At 38.1% G+C, this 26,554-nt stretch overlaps 1 protein-coding gene across 3 annotated transcripts in view; it reads left to right on the top strand.

The window, feature by feature from the left end:
• The first annotated feature begins 470 nt into the window (after positions 1-470).
• Positions 471-26,554, top strand: part of LOC105839687 (NAD(+) hydrolase sarm1) — a 103,138-nt gene continuing 77,054 nt past the window's right edge. Inside the window, exons 1-2 of one of the 3 annotated variants that reach the window (XM_028191437.2) lie at positions 471-1,763; positions 3,403-3,596. In XM_028191437.2, coding sequence (XP_028047238.1) covers positions 3,552-3,596 — 45 coding nt within the window. In that variant the 5' untranslated portion in view covers positions 471-1,763; positions 3,403-3,551. Of the gene's footprint in view, positions 1,764-3,399; positions 3,597-6,877; positions 7,832-26,554 lie in introns of those variants that run through there. The other 2 variants (XM_028191438.2, XM_028191436.2) reach the window with 2 other exon arrangements.

Here is a 26,554-nt window from a genome sequence, read left to right as displayed (position 1 = left end):
GATTTTTCGAGTAAAATTGCGCGTCTGGTGTAATATTAGCGAGTAGATATAGATAGGTACCTGCATTTCAAGAAATTTAACATGCTTGGATAGATCCTCAATAAATCGTTATACATGTTTTGATAAAAAATGTCTGCCGTTCTTTCATTATCCCCCGCCTCTGAAAGTCTGCTTGCATAGCAAATTTAAATTACGACATTCGTGTTATTGTAAAAGATCTTACGGTGATCTTTACCGTAATTATAAATATTGAAAAAATGCTTACTGAATAAAGAAGACAATACAATTTTCAATTATGAAAGAGCTCACCTGCTTTGGTTTCTTTTAAGTTTTATTTAAAGAAATACAGTTTGCGTACTTTTGGCTATAGTATAGAATTTTTTATCGCCATTTTATTTAATATATTTTAAATTATCAGTTAAGAAAATGTAAATCGCTTATATCATTAAAAAAAAGTACTTTTGACATAATTATTGTCATTTTTCCTTTTTTTTTTTCTTTCGATGTTTGACGAAGTGACTTCCGACATGAAGTTGTTAATCCGCGATGTCAAACGCCCACGAACATCGATTTGATCTGAATCTTCGTGTTCCTCAAACAGTTCGCCCACGTGACGCGACTACTGTTTTGCGTATGCAAAATGCTACCGCGCCATCGTGATCCTTTCATTGACAAAACGGGTTTTCGTATCGCGCCTGACGTAAGCCGATGTTTACGGCCAGCACGTGGCTGAACGCGAGATGCAGCGGTGTCAGTAGCGCGACGGGCGCATCGCATGATGCATTTGTTGTGGCGTCGTGTCTCTTCTGAAATTGCGCGTCCGTTTTTCCGAGGTATTTTTTTCGAGATTTGTAATTCCAATGTTCATCCGCCATTCAAAACAATACTTGATCGCAACAGCCTCGAAAAACTGACAATTTTAATGAGTTTTAAGGTATTGTAAAAAAAAAAAATACGTTACGTGTCTATAAAATGTGAGAACAACGATGATGAATTTTTTACCAAAACGGAATTAAGCGCAATCGTTATCTTTTCCTAAATTAAAACCTGTCAAAAATAAAGATATCGTCTTTCGGCATCGAGTTTCATGACGCGCACAACTTCCGATCGGTTCGGGCCGGTCGTGTCGCGCGCCGAATCGCAATCTGCATCCTATGCAGATTTATTGTACGCGTGCGAGTCTTGCAGTTTCGCGTGCGCGGGGAAGGAGTTTATTTCGCGTGCGTGCGATAAGAGCGACGCGTTGCCGTCGTGAGGCCGCGCGACTCGTTGCCCGATGTCTCGAAGCATCGCTATGCTAATAAGCCATCGCCGGCGCGACGCGACGTACAGTGATGTAACGGTGGAAAATAAAGCGGTGACTCGCCAGTATGGCGATATTGGTACCGTGCGCTCGACCGGCCGTTTCGCACGCGCGCACGCGTAAACACGCGCGTGTCGGCCTGCCGTGAAGCGCGCGCGAGGAACCAGGACCTTCTTACGATTATTCGGCAGCGGCCGGCAGTTTTTGGAAGTCGCCGCGTCGTACCGGGACGTCGTCGTGCGCGTCCGGCGAGACGACACACGTGCGTGACACACGCGAGTACCGTTATCGCGTGGCACCGCGTGCTCGAAAATTGCGTTGCGTCACGTCGGTTCGCGGACGCGCGCGATTAATCCGAAATCGCGCGGATCGAATCGTGCCTGTGTTTTACTCCAGACTTCTTAACTATAGTTCCAGTAGGATCATCGCTGCGTGGGACACGAGACAAATGAATTCACTGGTAACTGAAAATTGAACGAAATATAACGATTAATCGTTTTTCCCCGCTGCATTGTTTTAACTTATGAGTTGCGATTTTAGTATACCAAGTATGTATGAAAGCGAAAATCTCGCCTGCATGCCAGTAAAGATTATGTGAACGTATATAGGTAGGAATCAACATTGAGCTCTCTGTACACTGGATTATTATTCGGATTTTATCAGGGAATTTTTTTTAAATACACGCGATACTCTTATCTGCGAATAATAAAGATGTTGTTCCCAGCTCCAAGTTGGGAATCGATGTAGGTACTACAACCGATCGATTTTACAACTCGGATTAGTATGTTTTCCTCTCTTTTTGACCTTTCCGTCTGAGCGCAATATTTTGAAATATAGAAAGACAGGGGCGATCTCAATTATCATTGAATAGAACGGCACACACATTGTCTCTTTTTATTTTTAAACATTTTTCTTCCTTTTTCTTTTGAAAACAGTTTTCATTGAAGTGTGCAAAGATACACAAACATTTTTATAATTTGCGAGTTATAAAAGAATAGAACAACTTGTGAATGATCAGTTGTAGTAGTTTTGCACCTCAAACTTGCGATAAATAATATTATTATTAATAACAAGATGTCTCCATTAAAAAAGAAAGCATAAGATAATAATATATAATTTCAGAGAAAGAAAACTAACAAAGGACTCTATCATCACTATTTGTAGAATATTTTAAGAGGCAATAAATAGTGATATTTTAATCAAAGAACGCAAAAAAAGACTTTGAGTTTAAAAAGAGTTTAGAGATCCCGTCACGTTCTATTTTTATTGAACAAAAAAAGAAGTTTCTGGCAGCTGTCAATACTTGTGGATCATTAATCATGGACATTGGTAAAAAAAAATGATTGGATGATGTGTAAGAATATTGCCAAGCGATTATTATAAAAGTTTATTCAAAATTAATATACAAATAATATACAAATAATAAAACAATATGATTGCGCTTTATTATAATTGAAAACGTAATGTAATATAATTGATTGAATGCTTCATTCGCATTGTAAATTAATTTTTTTTTAAATCTCTATAAGATTAAAATTAAGGTAATAAATTTTAGTTTTTTTCCTTTTATTTATAACTTTCTCATTAAAAAATACACGTAAATCTCTCTCTTTTGCTTTTTTAATTAAAACTCTATTGATACGAATAGCCTTGCGTCTTGCTTTGCGTTAAATCAATATTATTGATTAATTCGTGATGTTTGTTAAAAAAAACGTGGCAAGTGTTGCGTGTGCGTTGTGCAGAATATTAAGACAAATAGCGCGACTGGCAAGGCAAATTAAGGGGAACATTAATTAAAATGTTGCAAGCGCGATCAATTAGCCATGCGATTAAGATCTTAATAGTAGCCGCGCTCCGTTTATGGCGCACGCCAACATTTTTTCACCTTTTTAATCTATCGCTCTCCCTCGCTCTCTTTTTTTCTATTAAGATTTCATATATTTCGTCAAACAACATAAAAAAATAATTTAAAAAACCTGATAAAAGAGAAAGACGAACGATTGCTTTGCGCGTTCGAAAAGGATTGAAGTTTCGGCGTTGTGATTCTTGATAAGAAAGAAAAAAAAAGACGCTGATGTACGACAACTTTCACGAAGCAGGTTCTGATGCGCGCGTGATCGGGATGACGAGGACGAGACCCGCGAGGAGGGAAGCTGCCGACGAAGAGCCGGGTGATGCTACGAGGAGCGGCGCAGATGAAAAAGTCGCGGCGGCCTAACGCGGGTGATCGGGATCGAACGCGGGAATCATGGGCAACGGATCATCGTCCTGCTGCGCGTATCGCAACAAAAAGGTATGTGGGGCAAGTATTCGGGATGTGACGCTGATAAGACGCGCGAACGGCCCGCTCGTCGCCGGTATTTCCTAGTATTTGTAAAAGATGGCAGCACGCTGTCCATCTGAAGCAAGATACTAGATTGCGATAAGAGATCCGCAATTATAAATACTTAGCACCTGTAAAGACCTAAACACAATGCTAGGCAACAGGCAATAGGAACAAAAAATAAAGAAAGAGAGAAAGAGAGAAGAAGATCCTTTCTCTCTTTCTCTCTCTCTCTCATTATTTCTGTTCCTATTGCCTGTTGCCTGGCATTGCATTTAGGCCCTAATGCAAGGTCTACAATGGCGGTAGTAGTAAAGTTGTAAACCGTAAACCATAAGAATTGATCAATTATATTCGATTATTCTTCTCACACTCAAGTATAATTGGTCAGTTTTTATTGACAACCTTACTACTACTGCCATTATAAACTCTGCATAAGAAACACTAAGATTCTCTCGAATCCACCGGATTCAGACTCGGTTCTGCGGCAAAATTCTTTACACGTTCGAAGTGTGAAGTGCCTTCCTTCTCGACTTCCCGCAAATTGCGTTCTCTAAAATTTTCCAATCGAAATTATTTGGGATCTCCACGAGGGTCTATAGAGTTAATTATCGTCTGCCTGCTAATTCGAATGGACCAGTCTATCCTTTCGCGATTCCGCGAAAGAGGCGGATAAGTTCTGTGGGAGAAGGACGAGAGTTTAAAGGTCACCGGTACGCAATGTGTTACGGTCGTTACTTTTTTTTTTCCACGACGAGAGAGGAATCCGCCGGTAGTTAGTAACGATCGATTGCGCAGCCTGTCGATCGCGGCTTCGTTAGATCTATCGTCGTGCGTATGAGCGCAAAAAACGCACGTTATATAAGGAGATACCCATGGGAAACGGGATAAACGGGCGCCCCCACGAGAGGAGGGAAAGAACTCCGGTTTTCTTCTAGCTTTCATTACGATAAACATCGTAATGCATTTTGCAACTGCTGCGCGCGACGGAACGGGCACGTGGCCTTCGAATCGAGAATAAACGAGTGATCGCACGGCGTACGATATATATCGATCTCTATCTCTGAAAATAGACGTCGACTAAAATAAGTTCTTTAAAATTCATCATCGAATTTATGGAATGCTAAAAGTCGCCGATGGCTCGTAGTTAATTAGCAGTTCTGATATACCAAGAAATTATCATATGAATTTCGAATAAAATCCTAAACTAATGATAATAAAAGTTTAATATATAAATAGCTAGCTGTTGTGGTAGCTAATAATATTTCGACGTTACGAGCTATGCAAAGAAATTATTATATGTAGATATAAAAAAAATTCTTTTTAGGTAATGATAAATAGTTATTAATATATATTCTACAAATTGTAGAAATATCATCGGTATTTTATTTCTTTAACTTTGTTAAATTTTTAAATAAATTATACAAAAAATTTTACTTGCGCAAAAAACATTTTATAATACTTTTGAGCGATTATGTAACTTTAACTCCAGAGCGAAAGTGTGAGAAATGAATATTTTTATCACTGAAGTTAATGGAGAAATTCTTTACTTTTCGTATGTTCTTCCTAGCGAAAAAGTTACATGGTCGTTATACATTTTTTGACATATTGGTGAAAATCCACGACACTTTATCACATGCTATATGCCAAAGACTTGACTTTCTCTAAAAAGTTTCCCCTTCGTTCAGTGGTGTAATTAACATTGAACAACTGTTCCATTAAACCCGCGACACCGAATAAATTTAATGTCCAGTGATAAAGCCTGTTTATAATTTTGTTACGACACCTTCTGTTTACGCATAACGCGTTTATGACGCGCGTGATGTTGCGAAGGCTTATGAAAGAAAACGCATTGTATTATTCTTGTGACATCCTTCGTTTTCGAACAGGAAACTTTTTTGGCAAAAGTTTCAACTTCACTACTTCATTTCACGAAATTTGCATTATTATTACCGTATTTAAGTTCAATTCGGAAAAATAAGAATTAACAATACCTAATTCTGTTAAAATTTGAAAACAATATGATTAAAACTCTTAATAAATTCTGGTAATATAAATAATTACCTGAAGATGTTCACGCTGTTGATGCAGTTTTACTTCCAGCTCTCTATTCATTTTACCTGTCTCGACTTGCATCTTTGTATTATATCTCTGCTTCACTCTCTGCTTATCTATTAAACGTTGATTTAATGCCAAGTCTCGATCTTTCACCTGTGTACGAATATTATGTATTATTTAAATTAATATAAATTAAAGCGCCGGTTTAATTACTGTTAATCTCGCATTTATCGTATAGCATTTCATGGAATTATCAATATTGTCAATCGCATTGACCAATATTAGTAACTTTAAATTATCGCCGCGTCGTAAAGTATTCTTTATGGTAATTGGCAATTGATGCAAATAATTTCGCACGCGATTAATTTTCTGCCAGGATCTTTAATACCCGTATTATCGGCCAGGTGAAAGCGCGTAAAAATCGGCGGCGAAAAGGAAAGGTAGCGAAGAAAAGTATACTTAATTAACATTTATATATTAAATTAAAATATATATTTTACATTTCGCGCAATATAACATGAATATACAGATGTAAATTATTTTTATTTCCAAGTAGATACGAATCCGACGTGGAAATTGAATTCAATTTAAAATTAAGCTACGGTTAAGTTGCCCGAACGCCATGAGAAGCAGTTTACTAAATGCCCATGTTCAATCATAATGCATAACACGCGATATTGCTCGTAAATTAAAAGTAATTCGTAAGAACGATTGCGTTAATGTATCTGTTGATCTGTTCACATGAGATGATATTCTGAACGCGTTACACTTAACGCTCGCAACGCTCTTGGAATCGTTTAATTCTTGTTTATCAAATATTAAATATAAATGACGCTCCTCAAGTATTGCAAAACTAAAAATCTATTCTCTATACATGTATTTAATAAATACTACACACTAGCCAAATGTACGCGCGCGCGCGCGTGTGTTGTTACGGCAATCCAACCGGAAGAATATTTTATTTATTTCTAAATGCGTTGTATGTACGCTCCTCTCTAATCATTATTCGCACTCGCACGCCGGTCGCGTCAACGCCAACTCGTAGGCGATTCGCGTTGGTCGTCGCGCGGGCGCCAACGGATTTGAATTGCCAGCCGGCCGGCGGGAAGCCAGCAGGCGCGAGCCGCGCGAAGTGAGCCGCGAGAGCGGAGCGGACGGATCGCGCGTCGCCGCCGACTTCAGTGCGATGCCGGCGGCCACGTCGAAAAGACGAAATCGTATACGTTTCTCTCGTTTCCCGATCCTCGCGTTTCGATCTCGTCTCCGCTGCATCGTGTTTGTACGCTCGCTAGCCCGTGTGCTCGCTCGCTCGCTCGCTCGTCAGTCGCGTTCGCCAGTGATTCGCGCGATTCCGCGCGCGAGGCGAAAATCGACGACTCGACTTTTCGGTGCCAGTTACGCCGTGGTACCGTGTCCCGCGAGCGACCGCGACGTTATCGCGACAACGGGCAGCAGCGACGCTTCGAATCGCCGATCGGCGACGGCGTCGTAATCCTCGCCTGTTGCACGCGTGCGGGGGATAGGTCGTTCGTTTGTTTTCATCTCTCGCAGGCGCTCGTTCGTTCGCTCGCTCGTCGGAACGCAACACGTAGGCGTGCGAGAGGCGGCGAAGGAGGGAAGGAGTTGTGCGCGCGCGCGCGCGCTCACGTGACGTAACACACTCCGGTGGCGCGCGGGACACCGCGCGCGTTTATTGTCCCCGCCGAATTACGTGTTGCCAACGGAGGTGCCTCCGCTCGCGCGCGCGTTGTTTATGCGGATTGGAGATCAGTGCTTCGACGTTTGTTGTGTGGCGCACGGCACGCGCACGGCCACAGGTGAATCCGCGTGAATGTGTCTCGTTCCTCATTCCTTCGCGATTCCCGCGCGTTCTCGTTGCTCCGCTCCGATCGTCGTTTCTCCTCCAGTAGGGCCAAAGTGCGCGCGTTCGGCTGATACCGGCAATAGTACCGATAATCGACAGTGCTCGTTGCGTCGCGTGTGATGTGGCGGTGAATCGGAGAAGAGATTGTGAGAAGAGGGAGAGAGAGACACACACACACACACACACATCGAAAATGCGTACCACGGCGCCACCGAGGACTGTGAAGCAGCTCCATCGCAGGAACATCGGTCACGATGCTCCCCTGAACTACAGGAATCGATTGGTACGTAGGTTATATCTCGAAACTTTATCACAGCTCGTATATATTTTTCGACTCCCTTTCCCCGCGTCTCTCTCGCCATTCTCTCCGTTTTGACTTAAGCTTTGATTTAAGGTTAACTGAGTCAAACTTATTTCTTACGTTATATACGGCACGCTTTTTACGTAACGTCTAAAATTACGACGGGTACAGTTGCCGATTTAAATTATTATTATCATTTGAAAGCGCGGGGCGACTTGCAAAATCTCGTTTGTGAATGCGCCGTACGTCGTCGCCGCAACGGACCACGTCGTCGTACGTTTAGAGGCGTATTTTTTTAACGATCTCGAGTTTCTTTTCCGAGCCCAGGCAAATGAGAGCGCGCACGCTCGATGCAACGTACGGCCCCCGTTGCGAGCGAGGGGAACCGGTTCTCTTCCTCCTGTAAGCTTTAAACATGCGGTTTCCTTTCACCTTCCGCGGGAGAGACTTATCGGCGTCGCTCGTGCGTGAGATAGGTAGAACATTTTTTTGCATTATCCGAATCCGCGCGCGTGTACAACACGCTCGCGACGGGGTGTGTGGAATTAAATCGCCCAACATTCAGGGCTGTGTAACGCGTAAGCACAAGCAGAAGACGTCTCATTCAGAGAGCAACATGGCGACGTTATGCCGATCGCTCATTGGTTTAGCGATCTTGTGCTATGCATTATGCGCTACGCGAAAATATGTGCTCCCGCCCTTAAAGGCTGCAGCACAGACTTTTGCATAACGCATAGTGTATAACGCATAAAAAAATCAACCAATCAGAGGCCTTTACTTCTATCCCGGAGAAGGAAATAGACAACTCTGATTGATTGATTATGCGTTATGCAGAAAATCTGTGCTTAAGCGTGCACGAGTCACATTTCAAAGTGTTAGCAAAAATTTTAAAAATTGTACAGATTGAAGGTTGTAAGTTGGATAACCTGTAGTATTGTAGAGACACAAGACAAGGAAAAACTAACTCATCACTTCTAATGTTATTATTTTAATGCAATCGTTAATGGTTTGGATTGATCGACGGGAACCACTGATTTTTCTTGATTTCATAAAGAAATAATCCGGAGGATTTAAATCCGCAAACCACAGTGGTTTTAATATTACAATAATTTTGTTGGTAATTATGAAAATAGTTTAAATAAAGAATCTAAAAGAAATTTATCTCATATTTTGTGTGTTGCATTTTTTAATCTTCATTAAAATAATAAATGTAGGATAAATTTATTTTTTTTAGATTTTTGACTTATTGTTAGACTATTCTCATAATTACCGACAATTATATTAATAATATTTTGTGTGTGAGTAAGGTCTGAATTTTATACATACATTTTAAAATGTGTATATATTCTTTAAAAGGATTCATTTATCCATACACTCGTATGCACAAAGCATCTCTTATAAAAACTCTTATAAAAATATAATATTGTACAGTATTAAATTAGCCAGTAATTATTACTTATGTTGTGTATTGAAAGTACTCACAGCAATGTTTCTAATACTTAAAATAAGTATTAATTGCTGGCCAATTTCATACTCTCTGCTCATTTCTATATTTTTATAAGGATAAGTAAAGATTACTTTTGTCATTTCGTCAATAATTTGCTTATATTAGAATATTTTGTTAATATCAGTGTACATAAAAGATAGGTCGACTCTTATCGAGCTCAACCTTACGGATCGCTTGCGATTAATCGTAATCTGTCTCTTCGTGTACAGATAGTAAACAGACGTTCGGGAAAATCCCGGGCGAGACGATTGCGATAACTCACAGCTATTTCGTCGCAATGTCAGTATTTATTTCCGCTTTCGCAAACACTTTTTCAGCACCTTCGACAATTAAGCCATCCTAAAAAAAAAAAGAAGGTAACCGTCGGATTTATATTTGTCTGATATTTTTCCCATATGCTCGTCTGTGATTATTGTTATCTGATGACGAAAACTTGACTACCTTTTTTTTACGACTTAATTATCTAATTTCGCGATTGCAATTGTCGACTATAAATGCGCGAAGACCGAACATTGTTACGTCAAGTCACAGTCAATATTTACAAGACAAACTCATCTCGCCACGATGTAAGAATTATGCGAGTCATCTGCATAGGCATAAAAAAAATTAATACGACAATTCACTAGTAACTACATTATTTTGTAATAACTCAATAAATTTGGTGAGAAGTTATTAAATAACATAAACATTTTAACTAAATGCATTGAACATAAGTGCGTCTTAAAATTAAATATGTTTGACTTTTTTTGAAATATCTATTTGTAATATTCGTAAAAAATCTTTATTACGTACAATTGATGTGAAATAATTAATTTTAAAGTTGAAAGTCAGACTTTAAAGTTAGATCATACAGATCATATCAATCATGATTGTGGCAAATGCGACTGACCGAACAGTTATACGATAACGATCTGAAACGAGCCAAGAGAAAAAGAGAGAAAGAGAGAGAGAGAGAGAAGCATTCGTACACCATAATTGAATAAAATTGTGAATTAGAGTTACACGTACGATTGCGATGTCTCCTTGGAATAGCTAATGTGGCAACCTATGCATATCGACATGTAAATGGCGTACGTGTTTTCAAAAATTACCGACGGCGATTTGTTATTAACGCCGGTCATTTCGCTCTTTTCACGCGTGCGAGAATAATGACTTGCCAACACTACAGATTTATCGATAACGACTAAGAAATCAAATGAGTTCCGTACGTGACCGATAAATTTACATTTTAAACTTTGGAATTTCAATCTGTACGATTTTAATTTCCTTATCTATTTGCATCGGTCACGTTTAAACTCCGAAAACAATTCTTTAAATTTTCTATTACCTAGATATTGATTGAAATTTATTCGCGCTTGCTATTTTTGTGACGGAAAAATTAAGTAAGAGAGTCCGGTTAAATTCGAGAATATTTTATTTGGCGGTAAATTTTAATTCAATTTACTAAATTATGATATTTATTTTAATACGATCAATAGAGAATATAAAATACTTTTAATGTATATATCGTTTTTTATCCGGTTGAACTTCGATTTTGTATGCGCAATATTCGCGATATTTGCAAGGCGGTTCATGAAATGCGGACGTTATCGTGCGCGATAACAAACAGAAACTCATGCCGCGAGTCGCAATTTTTTTTCTGCTTCCTCGCAACGATATCCGGCATTATGCATGCAGATCTACCGGCGTCGGAGATTTTTCAAAATCGGCAGATGCAGCCGCCGGCGATGCGTCATTAACGCGCATTTAACGTTGCAAACATGCCACCCACGCCTGGCGGCAGCGTCAGCCTTGGCCGACATTTTCATCGTTTATTACTTTTCCGTTTCTTTTTTTTTTTTTTTTTTACGTGAAACCAATAAAGATCGCGCCCGCGGCGTCTTGAATTATTTATGAGATTCGGGATGGAAACGCGACGGCTAAACGCTAATGACAATTTTTCCTCCGGTGACTCCCCGCGAACGTTATGAAATTATGCGTGTCGCTATACGAACGACGTGTGTACGTGATTGTTGCATGACTTTTAGCACCGAGGAGAATGGCGGGAGATTGTGATTGACGAGTGATTTTATTCGTATAGACGCTTTAGACTTCATAAATCTTACTTAAGAGATCCATTTTAAATAATTTGTTATGGTAGTCGAATAATTTTTTTTTCACAATAAACTACCGAGGAATATTTTAGAAAATTATTTCCTCTAAACTGGGAGTTGAACATTTTTTTTAATAATAAAAATAGACGTGGTAGATATATGACAGAAAATAGGTATTGAAACAGAATTGCGTTTAGGGTGATTTTTTAGAAATGTTCTTTAATCAATGTTCTTAAAACAATAATCGAATGTTGATTGTACGTATTTCTAATTACATACACAAATTTTTATTTTTTTAATGTATACATCTTAAATTCCAGAATCCGTGATATTATATATTGCTTTTTAACATTAATATTACAAAATTATTATTAATTAATGTCAAATGCCAATGCCTCCTCTCATAAATCTCGCATTAATGAAAGGGGTGAATTATCTTAGTAGCTTGTAAACACCAGCTGATATAATTGATGGTAAGTGGTCTGGAGTACCGTCGATGATAAATCGATAAAAGGAAAGCCGATTAGTAATCCGACCTTCGACCTAATCTGCGATTTATGTTCTATCTTCGGCGCTAAAGCTACGAGACTCTGTCCTTGTGGCGTCAATACATCCCGACCGTTTAATGCGTAAATCGTGTAATGAAATGATGACGAGATTACATGTGACAAAACGTTTCGAGCGAGAAATGTATCTCGAGAGATAGGGAGAAAGGGAGAAAGACAAACGAAGAAATCAAGGAGGTCTATGGCGTATCGAGCCTCGATCTCTCGATCGCCAGTAATGATTACCGTCGTCGAACAATGACGATCCTTCGATCATCGTCGACATAACTGCGCGGCGATTTTAACGCGAAGTCTGAAATTATACTAATGAGAGATGTGAGACTTAAAAGGTTGCATTGGCGGGCATTAATGCAACGCTGATTGAACGTTGTAACGCAACGTACGATCAGATAAACTTGCATCTAAGCTTCCATTTAGCACGAGCGTACGTTGTAATGAAGTCGATTTTTCCCAGAGATACGATCGCGATACACGCTTGCCTTAATAATTAATATTTGCTTAAGCTGCTCATGATCGCCGGGTATAAAGTGGCGATGGTAAAATCTGTAGAATCAATCAACAATAATACTTAAGTATTATTAGATATTACAGATTAAATCGATTAAATTAACTTTTACAATTACATCTGAAGAACATTTTGTATGTGTGAACATATAAGTAATTTTTACAAAATAATTACTATTCAGTTATATTGTTTGAAAATTATAATTAAAATTAGTATTAAAATTAGTATTAAATTTCAAATTCAAATACAAATGTGATAATGATCGAGCTACGGTATGTCAGATATTTCTCGATTATACGAAATCACAATTTGTTATTAGATGATAATTATTAATAGCATATAAATCAGGCTGCTGCATGCAGAAAATGAGTCTTTAATATTATAATGGAATTACGATTTAGCAGTTATACCTAGTGTAGCAGGATTCTTTAATGAGAATGAAGAATTGTCGACGAGAGAGAGAGTTCGAGTTTTTACGTGTTCGATTGATCCATGCAGGATTTGAGCTAGAGAAAATTGCCGGAGAAATAAGTAATAGCGTCGCTAATAGCGACAAATTGTAGCGTCTCAAGCAAAAAAAAAAAAATAAATATAGGAATAATTATTTTAAGTGGCTGGAATGCGTTTTCCGGAGAGCCGCGATAGTTTATGCAAATCGCACTTAGAATACCGGTCTTTGAGATGTCGCGGGTTATATACATACAATGGCTGCCGTATCGGCGACAGTGAAAGTAGCTGCATAACAGATAACTATGAACAATTCACGCGCAATCCCTGATAATTATCGCCATAATTATCGGGGATTAAGATTAACCACGCTTCATCGATTTGCAATCTCGACGATCGTCGATCCCGAATTTCGCAATCGAATGTAGTCAGATGTTTCTTCTTTTTCCACGCGCAGTCTCGAAGACCTTACAGTAGTCATCATTATTAGCGAATAAATAAAAAAGTTTATTTTCAGATAGTATATTAAATTATCGTAATTTCTGTATATCATCTATCAGCTTCTATGATTACAAGAAATTTATTATTTTGAGCAATTAATAATGTTTTATTAATAATGCATTAAAAAATTATTAATTTAGTATTTATGTTCAATTACTTATTTTGTTACGTATGCACGTGCATGAAACCAGGCGTGGACCATTTCCGCGATTTAAACAACCTCCGATCGGTTATCTGCGTCATGTTCTCGAACATTGTTGCACTATCAGCATCTGGTTTTTTAGTAAAATGATTCACGATATCAAATGCCGTTCACAGTGTCTTATCGTGGCGACAGTCGAGACAAATGGAATCATAGTTATTGTCGCACACAAATGTGATATCGGTGACGACCGGAACAATCAATATTAAATTAACGGATATAAATGAAACAGATTAAAATGCAATTATTAATTTATTAAATTCTAGAAGTTATGTACAATTAATTACTGTTATTTGTAACTTTTTTTTATTAGTCTCCCTCTCTCTCTTTCTCTGTTGCTTAAAGTACCTTAATATTAGATTATAGACAGAAATAGTTTATAGAATAAAAAATAAATGGGGACTTTTAGATGCGTTTGAAATTCGTTGGAACTGAGAGATATCGCGTTGACTCGTAATTCCACGGTTCCGAAGGCAAACAGACATCATGTTCGAGAGAAAGGACAGGTATAGCATACCGTATATACCGGCGAGAAGGCCCGAGTCGATCGTTGAATGAAATTTAAGTGGGTCGCGCATGAATGAAATCGTGCTCGCCCGTTTCGTTTCATTCGCGCGCATACTACACGCTCACTCTCGCGTGGGCGACCGGACGTGATTTAAAACGATCGCGGTTGACCGGTTACAAATCGACTCTCGACGGAGCTTGAATTTTCCGTCTGCGAACCCGGCATTCTTTTAGCTCCCGTTTACTTTACGGAGACGGAAAAGACTTGGGACTGGGATGAAGTTTAACTTGGAAATTTATAACGGCACAAAAAAATATTTTTTTGATGATTTTATTTAAATAATGCATACTTTTTCGACGCTCTGCATTTGGTTTTTGAAAAGTTAACTTGCAATTTAGATATTTAAGTTAGAATTTAAATACTCCCAACATGAAATTCAGGACATTTGAATTATGAGATCTAATGAGATTATTTAACGAAATTACAAGATTTCTTAATGAGTGGATTAATCTTATTTCACTTGTTTATTTGTGCTATTAAAGTTAATTGGATGATTAATATTTAAATTTCTTAGGGCTTGTTTGATAACGTCTATTCAAATGATGTCAGTGCACACGCAGATGCGCGCGAACACGTGCGGGATGTGCGTGACAACGTTGCGATGTTTCTCACGTTTCGTGTTACCGTTTCTTTTATTTTTCTCGTTTATGAAATCTACAAGTCGGTCGATTTAATAAATTCGATTGCGATTGCATCTCAAGGCGAGATCCTGTTTCTAAATGATCTCAATTCTCATCGACATTCGTATTGACGTTAATTAATTCGCGATCGATAGCGTTTCTTTTCCGTTTGACACGCCGATAATATTCGAGATATTCGATATACTGTCACGCAGCCGGCTTTGATTCATAATTAGAATTAATCGTTGACATTTCGTTTTATCAGTTGTTACATCGTTGCTACTGTTTTTTCATATCGAACAAGATAATCTCTTAATCAAAACGCTATAAAATTATCGTGGTAAAATTATTCTAGAATTATAATTACTTTAGAATTATGTAACTGATACGAAACTATAAAATAGAATTATAAAACTAGTATGCAATTATCAGTATAATGCTAGTTTTATCGTTACGAGATGATTGTGTAGTTGTAAAGAATTGAATTTGGACGTAATGGTGATGAGGAAAATGTTAATCGTCACTGTTATTACCGGGGTACATCAAACAGAATGGCGTGAATCACGGACTTTATTTCGAGAACCAAAGCGATACTGAAATAGACGCCGTCCCACGATGAGAGAAGACGAATCTATTTTAAAGGGGTTGGACTGGGGTCCTGTGTCTCTCTTTCTCTTTCTGCTTTGTGAATACATGTCAGCAAATATAGATATTCTCAAGCGACACAATTTGACTTTTGCATCTTATCTTTTATAGACTTTAATATTTAAAGTATATAAACTTATGGCGTTTTCGACCGGAGCTGGATTAATTCGTCTCAGGTTCTTTTCCTCTAGAACTGGCCAATCAGAGTTATACTATTCTTCAGAAAAATAATTGGCTTTATGACGTTATTAGTCGCTTCCGGAGCGATTAACTCAGGTCGGTCGAAAACGCTATTAATATTATTATTTATATGAAAAATATATTACGTGAAAAAAGATTCGAATGAATTTACACGCGTACATAATTCACATGTGCGATTGCATAGGAATACTTATTAGTTGCATTTGCTATTCAAGAAGATACAATGCCTCCGCTTCTTCCTTCTTTTTTTGACTTCTTTGCATCTCTCTCTCTCTCTTTCTCTTTCTCTCTCTCTCTCTCTTTCTTTTACATAATGTTACATAAAGTTTCTCGAGGGGCACGTGGGCTGCGTCGATTCGGACGTCATGCCAGAGTTTCCGGTATATGTATCGTGCTTCTCTCTTACCTAGTGTGCCAACGGAATTGAAATTGCACGTCTGTGACCTCATTGAGAAGACGTCAATGCATTGCGAAACAAATGGAACCATATACTAGTAATAGATACGCATTTCTCTTACATGAACAACATAAACGACAGATGGAAGATACTTTATCAAATAAAAAGCAATAAGAATTTGATTATTTAATATAACCACGCGTCATTAGGTTGTTATCAACAATAATAGAAAATAATGTAGACAGTTTTATTTTCTTTCAAACAAATAGTGATAGAATTAATATTTATAATATAAAAATACATATTTTTTTTTAGAAACATAATATTAAACTTAAATCACAAACATTATACCTAATTTCGTTGATTCAATATCTGCATTAATTAAAAATAAAGCGAATGATAAGACAATCAAATAATGATAATCAAATAAAGATTAAGAGCGTGTCTTATGACATGACAGATGGAATTTCTCGGAAGAGTTCGAGACGATGGCTTTCGATCTCTTGAGACGTGCCAGGTCCGAAATAATCGAAGAACAAAGATGCTCTTGGCATCGGTCTGGCATTTCGTCATTCTGTTTGTACAATGTCGCAGGGAAACTCGAGATTACACTCGCTGCCAATCAGGCTCAATCCCATGTCTAGCGTGTCTCTGCTTTTCGAATCATTAACGAGTATGGGAACATAACGAAGAACGTAATAAACAGATAACTGCAATGATAATTTTTAATATTCTATTCGATAAAGTTAAAAGTTCTGCGTAGTTTGATATTTATCTTTCGGCATTTTTTTGCAAAATGTTTATTGTCACTCACGTTTATGGGTTTTATTTAAAAAAAAGCGTAGTAATAACGTAATCTTGAAGGAGTTTTAAATAATGTCTTGCTATATCTTTTTGCATAATGTATTTAAAAATCGCGGTGATTTTCCCATGCGAGGCTTCAATCAATTATTTGTCGATTAACGCGCCTTCCTCCTTTTTCCGGCTCGCATGACTGCGGATCTCGTGAAGGAGATTTCTCACGTAAAGCCGTAAAGCTGCTCTTTAGATGAGTGTTTATGTTAGTGTTGTTCACACAAGAACATCGTCCGCCAAATAATCCAAATAATCACGGAAAAACGTGATTCTGGCTCGCTTACAAAAGTGTTTCGTCACTATCGCGCTGTCGAGGTTGCGCTAGGAAACCTTCACAAGTTCAATCCTTGACTTGATATTTTGATATTAATTTATATCAATTTCTCATATACAGTCTTATGTCTAAATGAAAAATTAATATTTTGGTTTGTTATAATTCTACACAGATTTTTTTGAAACATTATCTCTCTCTTTCTGTTTCTTTTATATTCTTTAATAATTATATAATCTATTAATCGTGCACTGTTTAATAAAAATAATAGGAATGTTTGAAAATACATATTTAGAAGATGTAATTGAATAAGATACAAAAGAAGAAATAAATGAAAAGAGTAAAGTGCCATTTAAAGATCTTATCTTGATTGACTCTTTTGAATAAAGGATTTATAATTTATGAACATTTGATGCAAAAATCGAGTCGATCAATCTGCGATATATCTTGGATTCTCGTAGCATTTATCTCGGATAGTTATAAATCATTTCTGTGCTATCCAGGTCACGCTGGACACTTTGTGAGTTATTAGCCATAATAATTGACATAAATAATGGAATTGGATAATGGGATACGGTATGGTAACATTGTAACAGTAGTTGTTAGATCTCGATAAACCCATCATACGCGCGGGAAAATGCAGCAACTGACATTTCACAGAGCGCAATCGAAAGCCACGCGTGCGAGATTGTACGGCCAATAATAAACGCCTCGCCATTCCAGTATTTGCAGCGAATATTAATCCAAACTCTTGTTATTACTTTCAGAATAATACTTTTACGAATTTATATAGAAATCGAAGAATTAAAAAGTTTATTTCAGAATATATTGAAATTTTGTAGATTCTTTAAAGAATTTTAAAGAATTACGTAGAATTTATTTCAAATTGGATAGGATGTTCAGATTTGTTGTGATGCGAATGCACCCGCAGGATCGCAAGGTCGGCAACGAAACGCAGTAACGCGATTTAGACGAGCTCACAGTGATTATTATTTTCCCGATCGATACGACGTCCGTTTATTTGTTCGCCGCGCTAAGTGGTGCCGTCTTCTCGCGATTTTCTCTGACGCAAATTAACGCATGTGACGATGCTCTTTGCGATTATTTTTGCAAGTCCTGCGGTACGTTTACACGGGATGATTCATGCAGGACAAGAATTACACGTGCGGGTATTGAGAACCGCGATAAAAAAGCACACAATAATATTTCTGTGCGGACTGCACAGAAAAAAATTATTATTTTTGCATTATTATTTCACATGTGAGCAAGAGTAGGAAATTTTCTTCAAAGAGTTTGATCATTTTAAATTTCATGCAAAACATAATATTTTTATTTTAACGTTATAATAAAATTATCTAAAGGACACAATATGACCGTTTTGATAATAATAATATTAAACAATTCTCATTTTTGGTTTGAAAATATTTTTCCTCTTGCGCGGTATTTTATTCTCTTTATTTATAATAAAAATTATTTTTGAGAGAATAAAGATAAATGTATTTTTCTTGACAAAACTTTGTTACGTGAGCAAATTATGCTTGTTTAAGTTTATTGAGTTAAAAAAAACTTTATATTCTCTCATATAATGATTGCAGGTTTTATACTGTTAAAAAAAAATGTATATTCGAAGAACGCGGATTCTTTTCTCGCGGGGAGACCAATTTCGCGATTTCCCCCAACCCGAGGAATTTTCCAAAACCACGCCGGAATCTATTCGTGAAAGGCGGCGCTGTAATTAATAACCGTGCAAGCGCGCGCTGCCAGAATTAGACTTGCAAAGCACCGGCATGTCCACGTGCGTACCGGAGTGCGCCGGTGTACCGGCACTAACCAACCAGCCGTCGTTATTAGCAAGTCAAATTTCGGAATCGAGCCTTAGGCTCGGCGGAAAAGCGCGTACGGTTTATTTGCGTCGTGACCGGCCTGCGTAGGATCGGGCCCAGAATCCATAATTCGTAATGTGCGACGGTGCCGTTTTTAAATACGCGTATACATACGTACAACGGCGGCATCGAGGCGCATAGATGGTACACGAAGGTGTGACACCTTGGCCAATCGTTTATTTCTCAAGAGAAATAAGAAATAATATACATGAAAACGAGAAATTACGCTCGTGTGCACATAATTTATTTACATATTATTTTAACGGAAATTATGATTCAAATTTACTTACGATAAATTATAATATAGTTATGAATAAAGTTTCTGTTAATTCGCGTCTTTGGAAAGTTTCTTTCGAGTACAGTTGCGTTTTGCAAACGGTGTTCCAGAATTAAAAATTGCTATTCATCAGTTGTCCCATTATCCGTGACTCCTAGCGCGACTTACATCGGTACACCGACGTGATTTATTTCGCCGTTTCACCGCGCATTCCATTTTCCCTTTTTCTTTTTTGCGTAACGCGTCGCATAAATCGCACAAGGATTTTTTGAGTTCCCAGACTCTTACGTAAATTCGATCCGCGGGAGATCGCTACTGTAATGAACCCGTTTGCCTGCAGACCATCGGTGTTTTCTTATACGGCGATTATCTCGACGATAATTACCTCGTCACAGCAATTACAGACTACCGACTATTTCTCCGATCCAAGGAAGATCGTGTGGAATCGATCTGTGCACATCCGTTTCGATTACATGATAGACGCGATTTCTCGACACTATCATTAAATCTTATTAGTTTGTTGATTTCTTATCATGTGCGTAAATTTCATGCGCAATTTAATTGCCGTTCGGCTATTTTGTTACCGATTCGAATGAGAGTTGATTCTGTTATTATAGTTTCTTCATTAATTTTTTATTCGATAGCAATTTAATGCAGAAAAAAAGTATAATAATATGTAACTACCAAATGTTGAGTAAACAATGCCAATAAAATATAATCACACATCTGAGAATACTCACTACACATTTAGAAAAATGCAATTATTTTTTAGTCATATTAACCAAATATTTAATTGGCCAATTACCAAACTTTTCTTTCGGTGCGTAAAGGAGTTAGGTACACGATGTAAAAATTATAAATGTTCTCTGTCAAATAATTGTTTAACATTGCTCCGCAACGTGATCGTTTTAAACAATGATTGCAATCAGTCCGCAATTTTTATATTAAACACGCAGCAGCAGCGCGTGAACATTCTAATGTTGAATCGGCGATCGAATCATTTCGCCGTCACGCTCCTTAGAATTAAACAATAAGTTAGTTACGCATTCCCTGCCCACGTAGCCAGATTACGTGCTTAAGGGATAGCGGTTAAAGGTGGCATACAAAGTGGACTAATATACGAAGTGTCATTTAGGTGGTTAAAGATCCTTGAGGACCCCGCTCGTGTCAGTGTAAATACGATGCGATTATGCGATTATTGCACGCGTCGCTTATCATCAATGGCGGCAAACTATTCCGTGGCGCAGGATCTTCTCGAGTTTGTTACGGTCGTCTGAAAAATTATCTCCTATTACTCTTGACAATTATGAATTCTGATCTGTGTTTGAAAGTAACTTTGCGTTACGAAGCGTTGAAAGTATTTTTAAAGGAAAAAGATACATTAAACAAAAGATGTATAAAGTCTTTCCCAAAAAACATATCTCATTCTATTCGCGACGAAATCCAGAGATCCAATGTATTTCTTTCGTCCTTAAACAACTGCACTCGATCATTTTGCCAGTTCAGGTTTTTTTTTCCAGATATTCCAATGAGATATGACGTTTCTCTAAAAATTTGCTCGATAAAAGACAGAGGCCGCAACATTGTAAAATTTGCGTTAACAAACTCGGCGTGTTTCCTGCTCGTTGTTTCTCTTCGTCTCGAAAACATTGTTTAGAATCAGCACGTGTCTCCTGAAAGAGGATAGAGATTTTTTTTTTAATGGTGCGGTCGAGAGACCGGAAACATTAACGTATCCATGGACTTCGGCTTTGTTCTCGTACACTAATGAGCGCGGTAATTCCCAAAGCGTAACACACGGCCCCGGGAACACCGGATCGGGTCCGTGGAGCCAACCTTGAGGAGGAGAGGCGCATGCATTACGTAACGACAAAGTATGCATTAGGTACATACGTGAAACGTGCGCGGCGATACAGCGTCGCTGCGTCCTGCTAAAACAATCGGTCCTGCTGCTATTATCCCAGATTGAAATATACAAATTATTTAAATACCAGAAACAAAACTAAAACGTGTAATTATCGTTACAAAAGTTACAAAAGTCCGCTTGTCCATACGACATTCTACAATTCACTCAAATAGTACGAAATTTTGAGGGAGTTCGATGATCAAGTACGAACCTTTGACATAATTTCCCCTGGATTTTATATAAATTATATTTAATTGCATAGGACACCACTAGTTGCACGTAACGATACGTTAATTTATTATTTATCGTTAAGTTCGTTCAGCAGTTGCCGGACAGTTTGTTGATTTTACCATCTGCTCGTCGCGGGAGTTCATCTTTCGCGCGAACGCGAGAGATATATTGCCCCGCGTGAAATAATGCATTCATTGCACCGCTTTCGCGTGGCGGCGTTTCGGTTCGTGTTGGCTCGTGTTTCTCTTACGCAACGCGCGATTCGGCGAAGAAAGCACGTTATTTTCGCGTAATCGGGCCGCCGTCGCAGTGGGTGGCTGGAAAGCCTCTCGTGATTAAGGTCAACGCACAGAGACGCGCGACAGGACCCGGTTTTCTTCTCCTCCCTTCCTTTCCGCTCCTCCCTTTTTTTTCCCTCCCTCCTCGCCTCTTTTTTTCCGTGGGTCGTTCGCGGTGCAAGGACAGCGTGTCGCCGTCGCGACATATGTCGGTGCATTGTTGCTGCAACAATGAACGATGGCCACTCCTCTCCGTCGTGGTTGTATGTACCGTTGCTGCCGCTTACCTACGTACGTGCATTATACAAACAGCCACCTACAACAACGGGCCGCAGTGTGCCGCGGCACGCTCATAAATTACAGGTTTCGCAATTCGCGTCGTGCCGAAGGCCCGAGAGACTCGCTGTCGTGTTTAAAGATGTAATATTAAAGCATTCGCACGTAGACGCGATTAGGCTGCCGAATGAAGTGTCCACTTGCTGAGCGAGGAATGCACTCTGAGCACATTGCAGCCAGACGCGAGAATGAATTTTGGAAAATTAATATAACACTTTAATATTGTAAGATAAATTTGACCATTAAATTTACCGCTAATTAGCTAATTTATTTTGCAATATTAAAATGTTATATTAATTTTCCAAATCAATAAATAATTATTTATTTTCAAGTTAATAAATAATTGTTTATTGACAGTATAAAGAATTTCTGCAATGCTCATTATAATTAATAATAATGTAGATTCTAGATTTTTTAATTACATTTAAAATGTGTTGCTAAGATTGTAGGTATTAGGAATGACAACATGATTTTAATTATTGTGATATATAAAAATAATAAATTGAATTAGTAAATTTAGTAGTAGTAAATTTATTTTGAAATATCTCAACAGATTAAATACATTAAGATTTGGACACTGTTAGAGTTACAAAATAACTGCTGTACGCAACTATCTGGAGCGCTTTTCTAGTAATTGCAGATGAGCTCGGATAGTTTGTGTTTACGACGTGAGAAAAAGTGTACGGGGGTTAAAATCGTTGCATTCGCAACGAGAGCGGTCTGCAATTGCGGGCGCAACATATTTGTCTTGCAATTGGAACGCGTTCCACGAAGGCGAAATTGACGTCTGCCCTCGATGTGGCTGCATATAAACTTGTTGAAATTGCTTGCAATGCCGTCATAATTCATAATCGCCCGCTACCACCGCGTTAACAATCATTCCGTTGTTGCTGCATTATGCAATCAATCATCTAATGGAAAACTTTATTAACTTACGAGCCACCGACGACGCGGGTAGCAATTTGCAACATTGCTCGACATATCCTATTAGGAAACTGAGTCGTAAAAATCTGTCGTAAGTGAATTTATTATTACAGGAAGAATAAATTAAGATAATCGTATTGTACATTAATCAGTCAAATAATCTTTCTCGTTATATTTGTAAATTTAAATATATATACATTTTAATTAGATGCCTTTTTTTCTGTTAATACTTATCACTCTTTCATAAAAATTGCTATATCGATAACACTTTCTAAGATGTTTTGGTAAAATTTGAGGAGAATACTTGAATAATACTCTTTTCGCATCACTTTGTAGGCTCTTCCGGACATTCACTCGTTTCTGTTTCAACATCTTACTTTGTTATTTTGGAGAGATCATAAAAGCGTCCGCGTAAATCAGCGCGACTTGTACAAGATAAGCTACATTTCTCCTATTAGCGAGAACGATCGTCTCTTCACATCACGACGACCACTAAAAAACTGTTCAGTCAGTAATGATTAACGATTCGAATAAATCACTTTTAAAACGAGCATTTGCGTATCAAAAATATAGATTGTTTCAGAGATTCTTTTAAAATTTTCTGGAAGTCAATTTTTTTGTTAAATCTCATCTATTTTATTGAAAATCCCATTAAACATTAGCAAATATCAAACGGAAACTAATATTTAATTTTTTAAATTCATATTCGACGTTTTTTTTATTTCCGATCATTCAAACGTCGTTGATCCGACGATATATTCATCAAGAGAGACTACTTTATAAACCGACGGAGAATTTCCTACAACAGTTTATGATAGTCCGGTTATTCTTGAACACCCGGTGAATATATCTCGTGAGATCTTTATCGGCCGTTTGCAACAATTAATGCACGTATGCGCGTAAGTATACGCGGCGTTTCCGCGAGTCCCAAACGACGACGTTTACGGCGACAAATATTTACGCGAGGTATAAAGCCTGTACCGTTGCACCTATTCTCACACGCCCAACGATTGTTGCAACTTAACCTGCGCGAGGAAAATAACGCACGGCGAGAGGCGAGAACGACCAACGACGTCGCCGTTCGTTCGTTCGCTCGGAGGAGAGTTGAATTACGGTTTTCCGTAGAAGCAAATTTCCGCAATGCGCCTCATTGACATTCCACTTAGATCTACCTGGGTGTAATGGACGCATTCCTGCCGCAACGGCTGCAGGTTTCAAGCGCATGTGAACCGCACGCGGCGCGCCACAACGTTTGCGCGTGTTGCACATGCATCAGCAGTTGCGTGCGCGATCAGGTTGCCTCGCGCCCGCTGCAACGTGTAATCTTTTCTAACGCACCGTCGTCGCGATTCGCGACGTCGAAGATAACAGGTTTTTTGGCATCTCACGTCGAGATAACTGCGAATATTTCGTACCATGTTGCAATTGCACTATGTCTTACAATCTCGTTATTATTGTGTATGAAATGATTCGAGTAAAACAACTCTATTTTACACTGACATTTCACGCTTGCATTTTTATCTCTAATAATATAATTTGCAAAATAAATATATATTTTACATTTCCGTTCTTTACTTCTGCATTTGTTTAGGGATTCGTCCGTTCTTACATTTATATTTATAAGTTACTTACGCGAGCTCTCTACCCTAATCCCCCCCTTCCCCCCCGCGTATCCTCGACATACGACACCATGCAGCATTATTTATCGCCGTTGAGGTTCTTGCGCGCGGCTTAGCCACGTTATGCGTGTCTAGCGTATTTTCCATTGAAATGCTAATAAATTTGTCTAACACCACACCTCGGTATATCACTCCGCGATTCCCACGGGAATCCTGCGCGAGTCTCTCTGACCACGCGTCCTAAAAATTTCCTCCCTCCTTGAGAGTAAAACTTCCCTCTTTTTTCCCGAGTACCAGAACCCGGATACTCTCATTTACTAAAAAACTTGTGATTTATATTACATTTAAATACATGCCAATTATTCTGATATGTCTTTCTATATTGAGAATCGTGACATTTTCTGAATATACTATATTATAATGTATAAACAAATTGCTAGATTGAGATTTTAATTTGACATTATTATAATGTGCTGCACGTGTATACGCGTTTATCACGTCAATAATTGAACGAGAAGAATCCCAGGTAAAATTTCCCTTAATTACCGACTTCTTCTATCCCGCACATCGACCATTAATCATCGCCGCGCATATATTTCTACGGAATTAATCGTCAATTAATCAACCTTTACTCGTGTCGCATTGCATCCTCGCGTCGCGTCGTGCGTGCGCTCGTGCGAGAGACGCGCACGAAAAGATTCGTTAAAATCGCGTATCCTGTCCAGCGATAATGAACTATCTTCAGTTTGTTCGCGGCTGCGAAATCTCGGCGATATTTTCCGCACATTTCACATTATGAATGCGATATGTCACGAGATATGTAATTGCATGCAAAACGGCGTATATGGTAGGAACCAAAAATAAAAAATAAATTATTTTGATACCAAATTCGATGCAACACCTAATTTCTTTTAGGTACTTTACTCTTGCAACTTTGTGCATTTTGAAAATTTTAAAATTATTGTGCAAGTTGGAAACTTCAAATCATTATATTTTAATCTAATCTAGCATCCTCACTTTTGTTTTTAATTTTCTGCGAACGGATAAAAGTACAAAATTCGGGACTAGAGCAATAAATTAGCACATAATTATGTGAATTCAAATTTTTTTTAGTGGTGGAAGTATTAGGTTTACTAAGATGTATGATTTTCCGGTCTTAAGCATACTTTATCATACTTAGAAATATTAGAAGTGATTTACACTTTTTTAGAAATATTGAATATATAAATTGACATAAAAATTTGTTATATTTCGAGTAATTTATTTTTTATTGAAATATCTCCAATTGTTTGGGTATTAAGAACGTTATAGTTTTGCAACTAAATGAATATGTCAGAGGCGTGCGACGACACGCGTTGCGCCCTGACCTTACGCACACAAATGCTTAACGAGCATGCACGTGTTACATTGTTTAACGTTTTACAATCTGCCACCGTCCCGGTGAGTGTTGGCGGCGATATGCGTCTCCTACGCTCTAATGAGAATTGATGTTTCCGACGATTACGTTTAATACGCTCCTCTTCCTCGCTGGAAGACGGAAATCGTCTTACACATTCTCGCTCACGTCCGTCTCGAGATTGATTCAGAATTATCAGACTCACGACACGTTGTTTGCAGTAAAGATTTAGAGCCACCGAATGCGGACGCCGGTCCCGCTACACTCTCGGTCCCGTAATGCAAGAGTTAACTACCAAATAAATTAATAAACTAATTTTGTGATAAAAGTACATAAGTTTTTATTTTTTTTATATTTGAACAGATTATATTTTTATTAGTATTAATAGAGTGTAAGGTTTAGTTTTCGAAAAATAAAGAGGTGCCGCTTTAGGAGGCTAGTTTGGTGATCTTCCTCTATTATATTTTTTATTTTGTA

Source organism: Monomorium pharaonis, chromosome 11, assembly GCF_013373865.1.
Source record: "Monomorium pharaonis isolate MP-MQ-018 chromosome 11, ASM1337386v2, whole genome shotgun sequence".
Taxonomy (NCBI): domain Eukaryota; kingdom Metazoa; phylum Arthropoda; class Insecta; order Hymenoptera; family Formicidae; genus Monomorium; species Monomorium pharaonis.
Note: the sequence above shows the minus strand (reverse complement) of the source record. Positions and strands in the feature narration are given on the sequence as shown.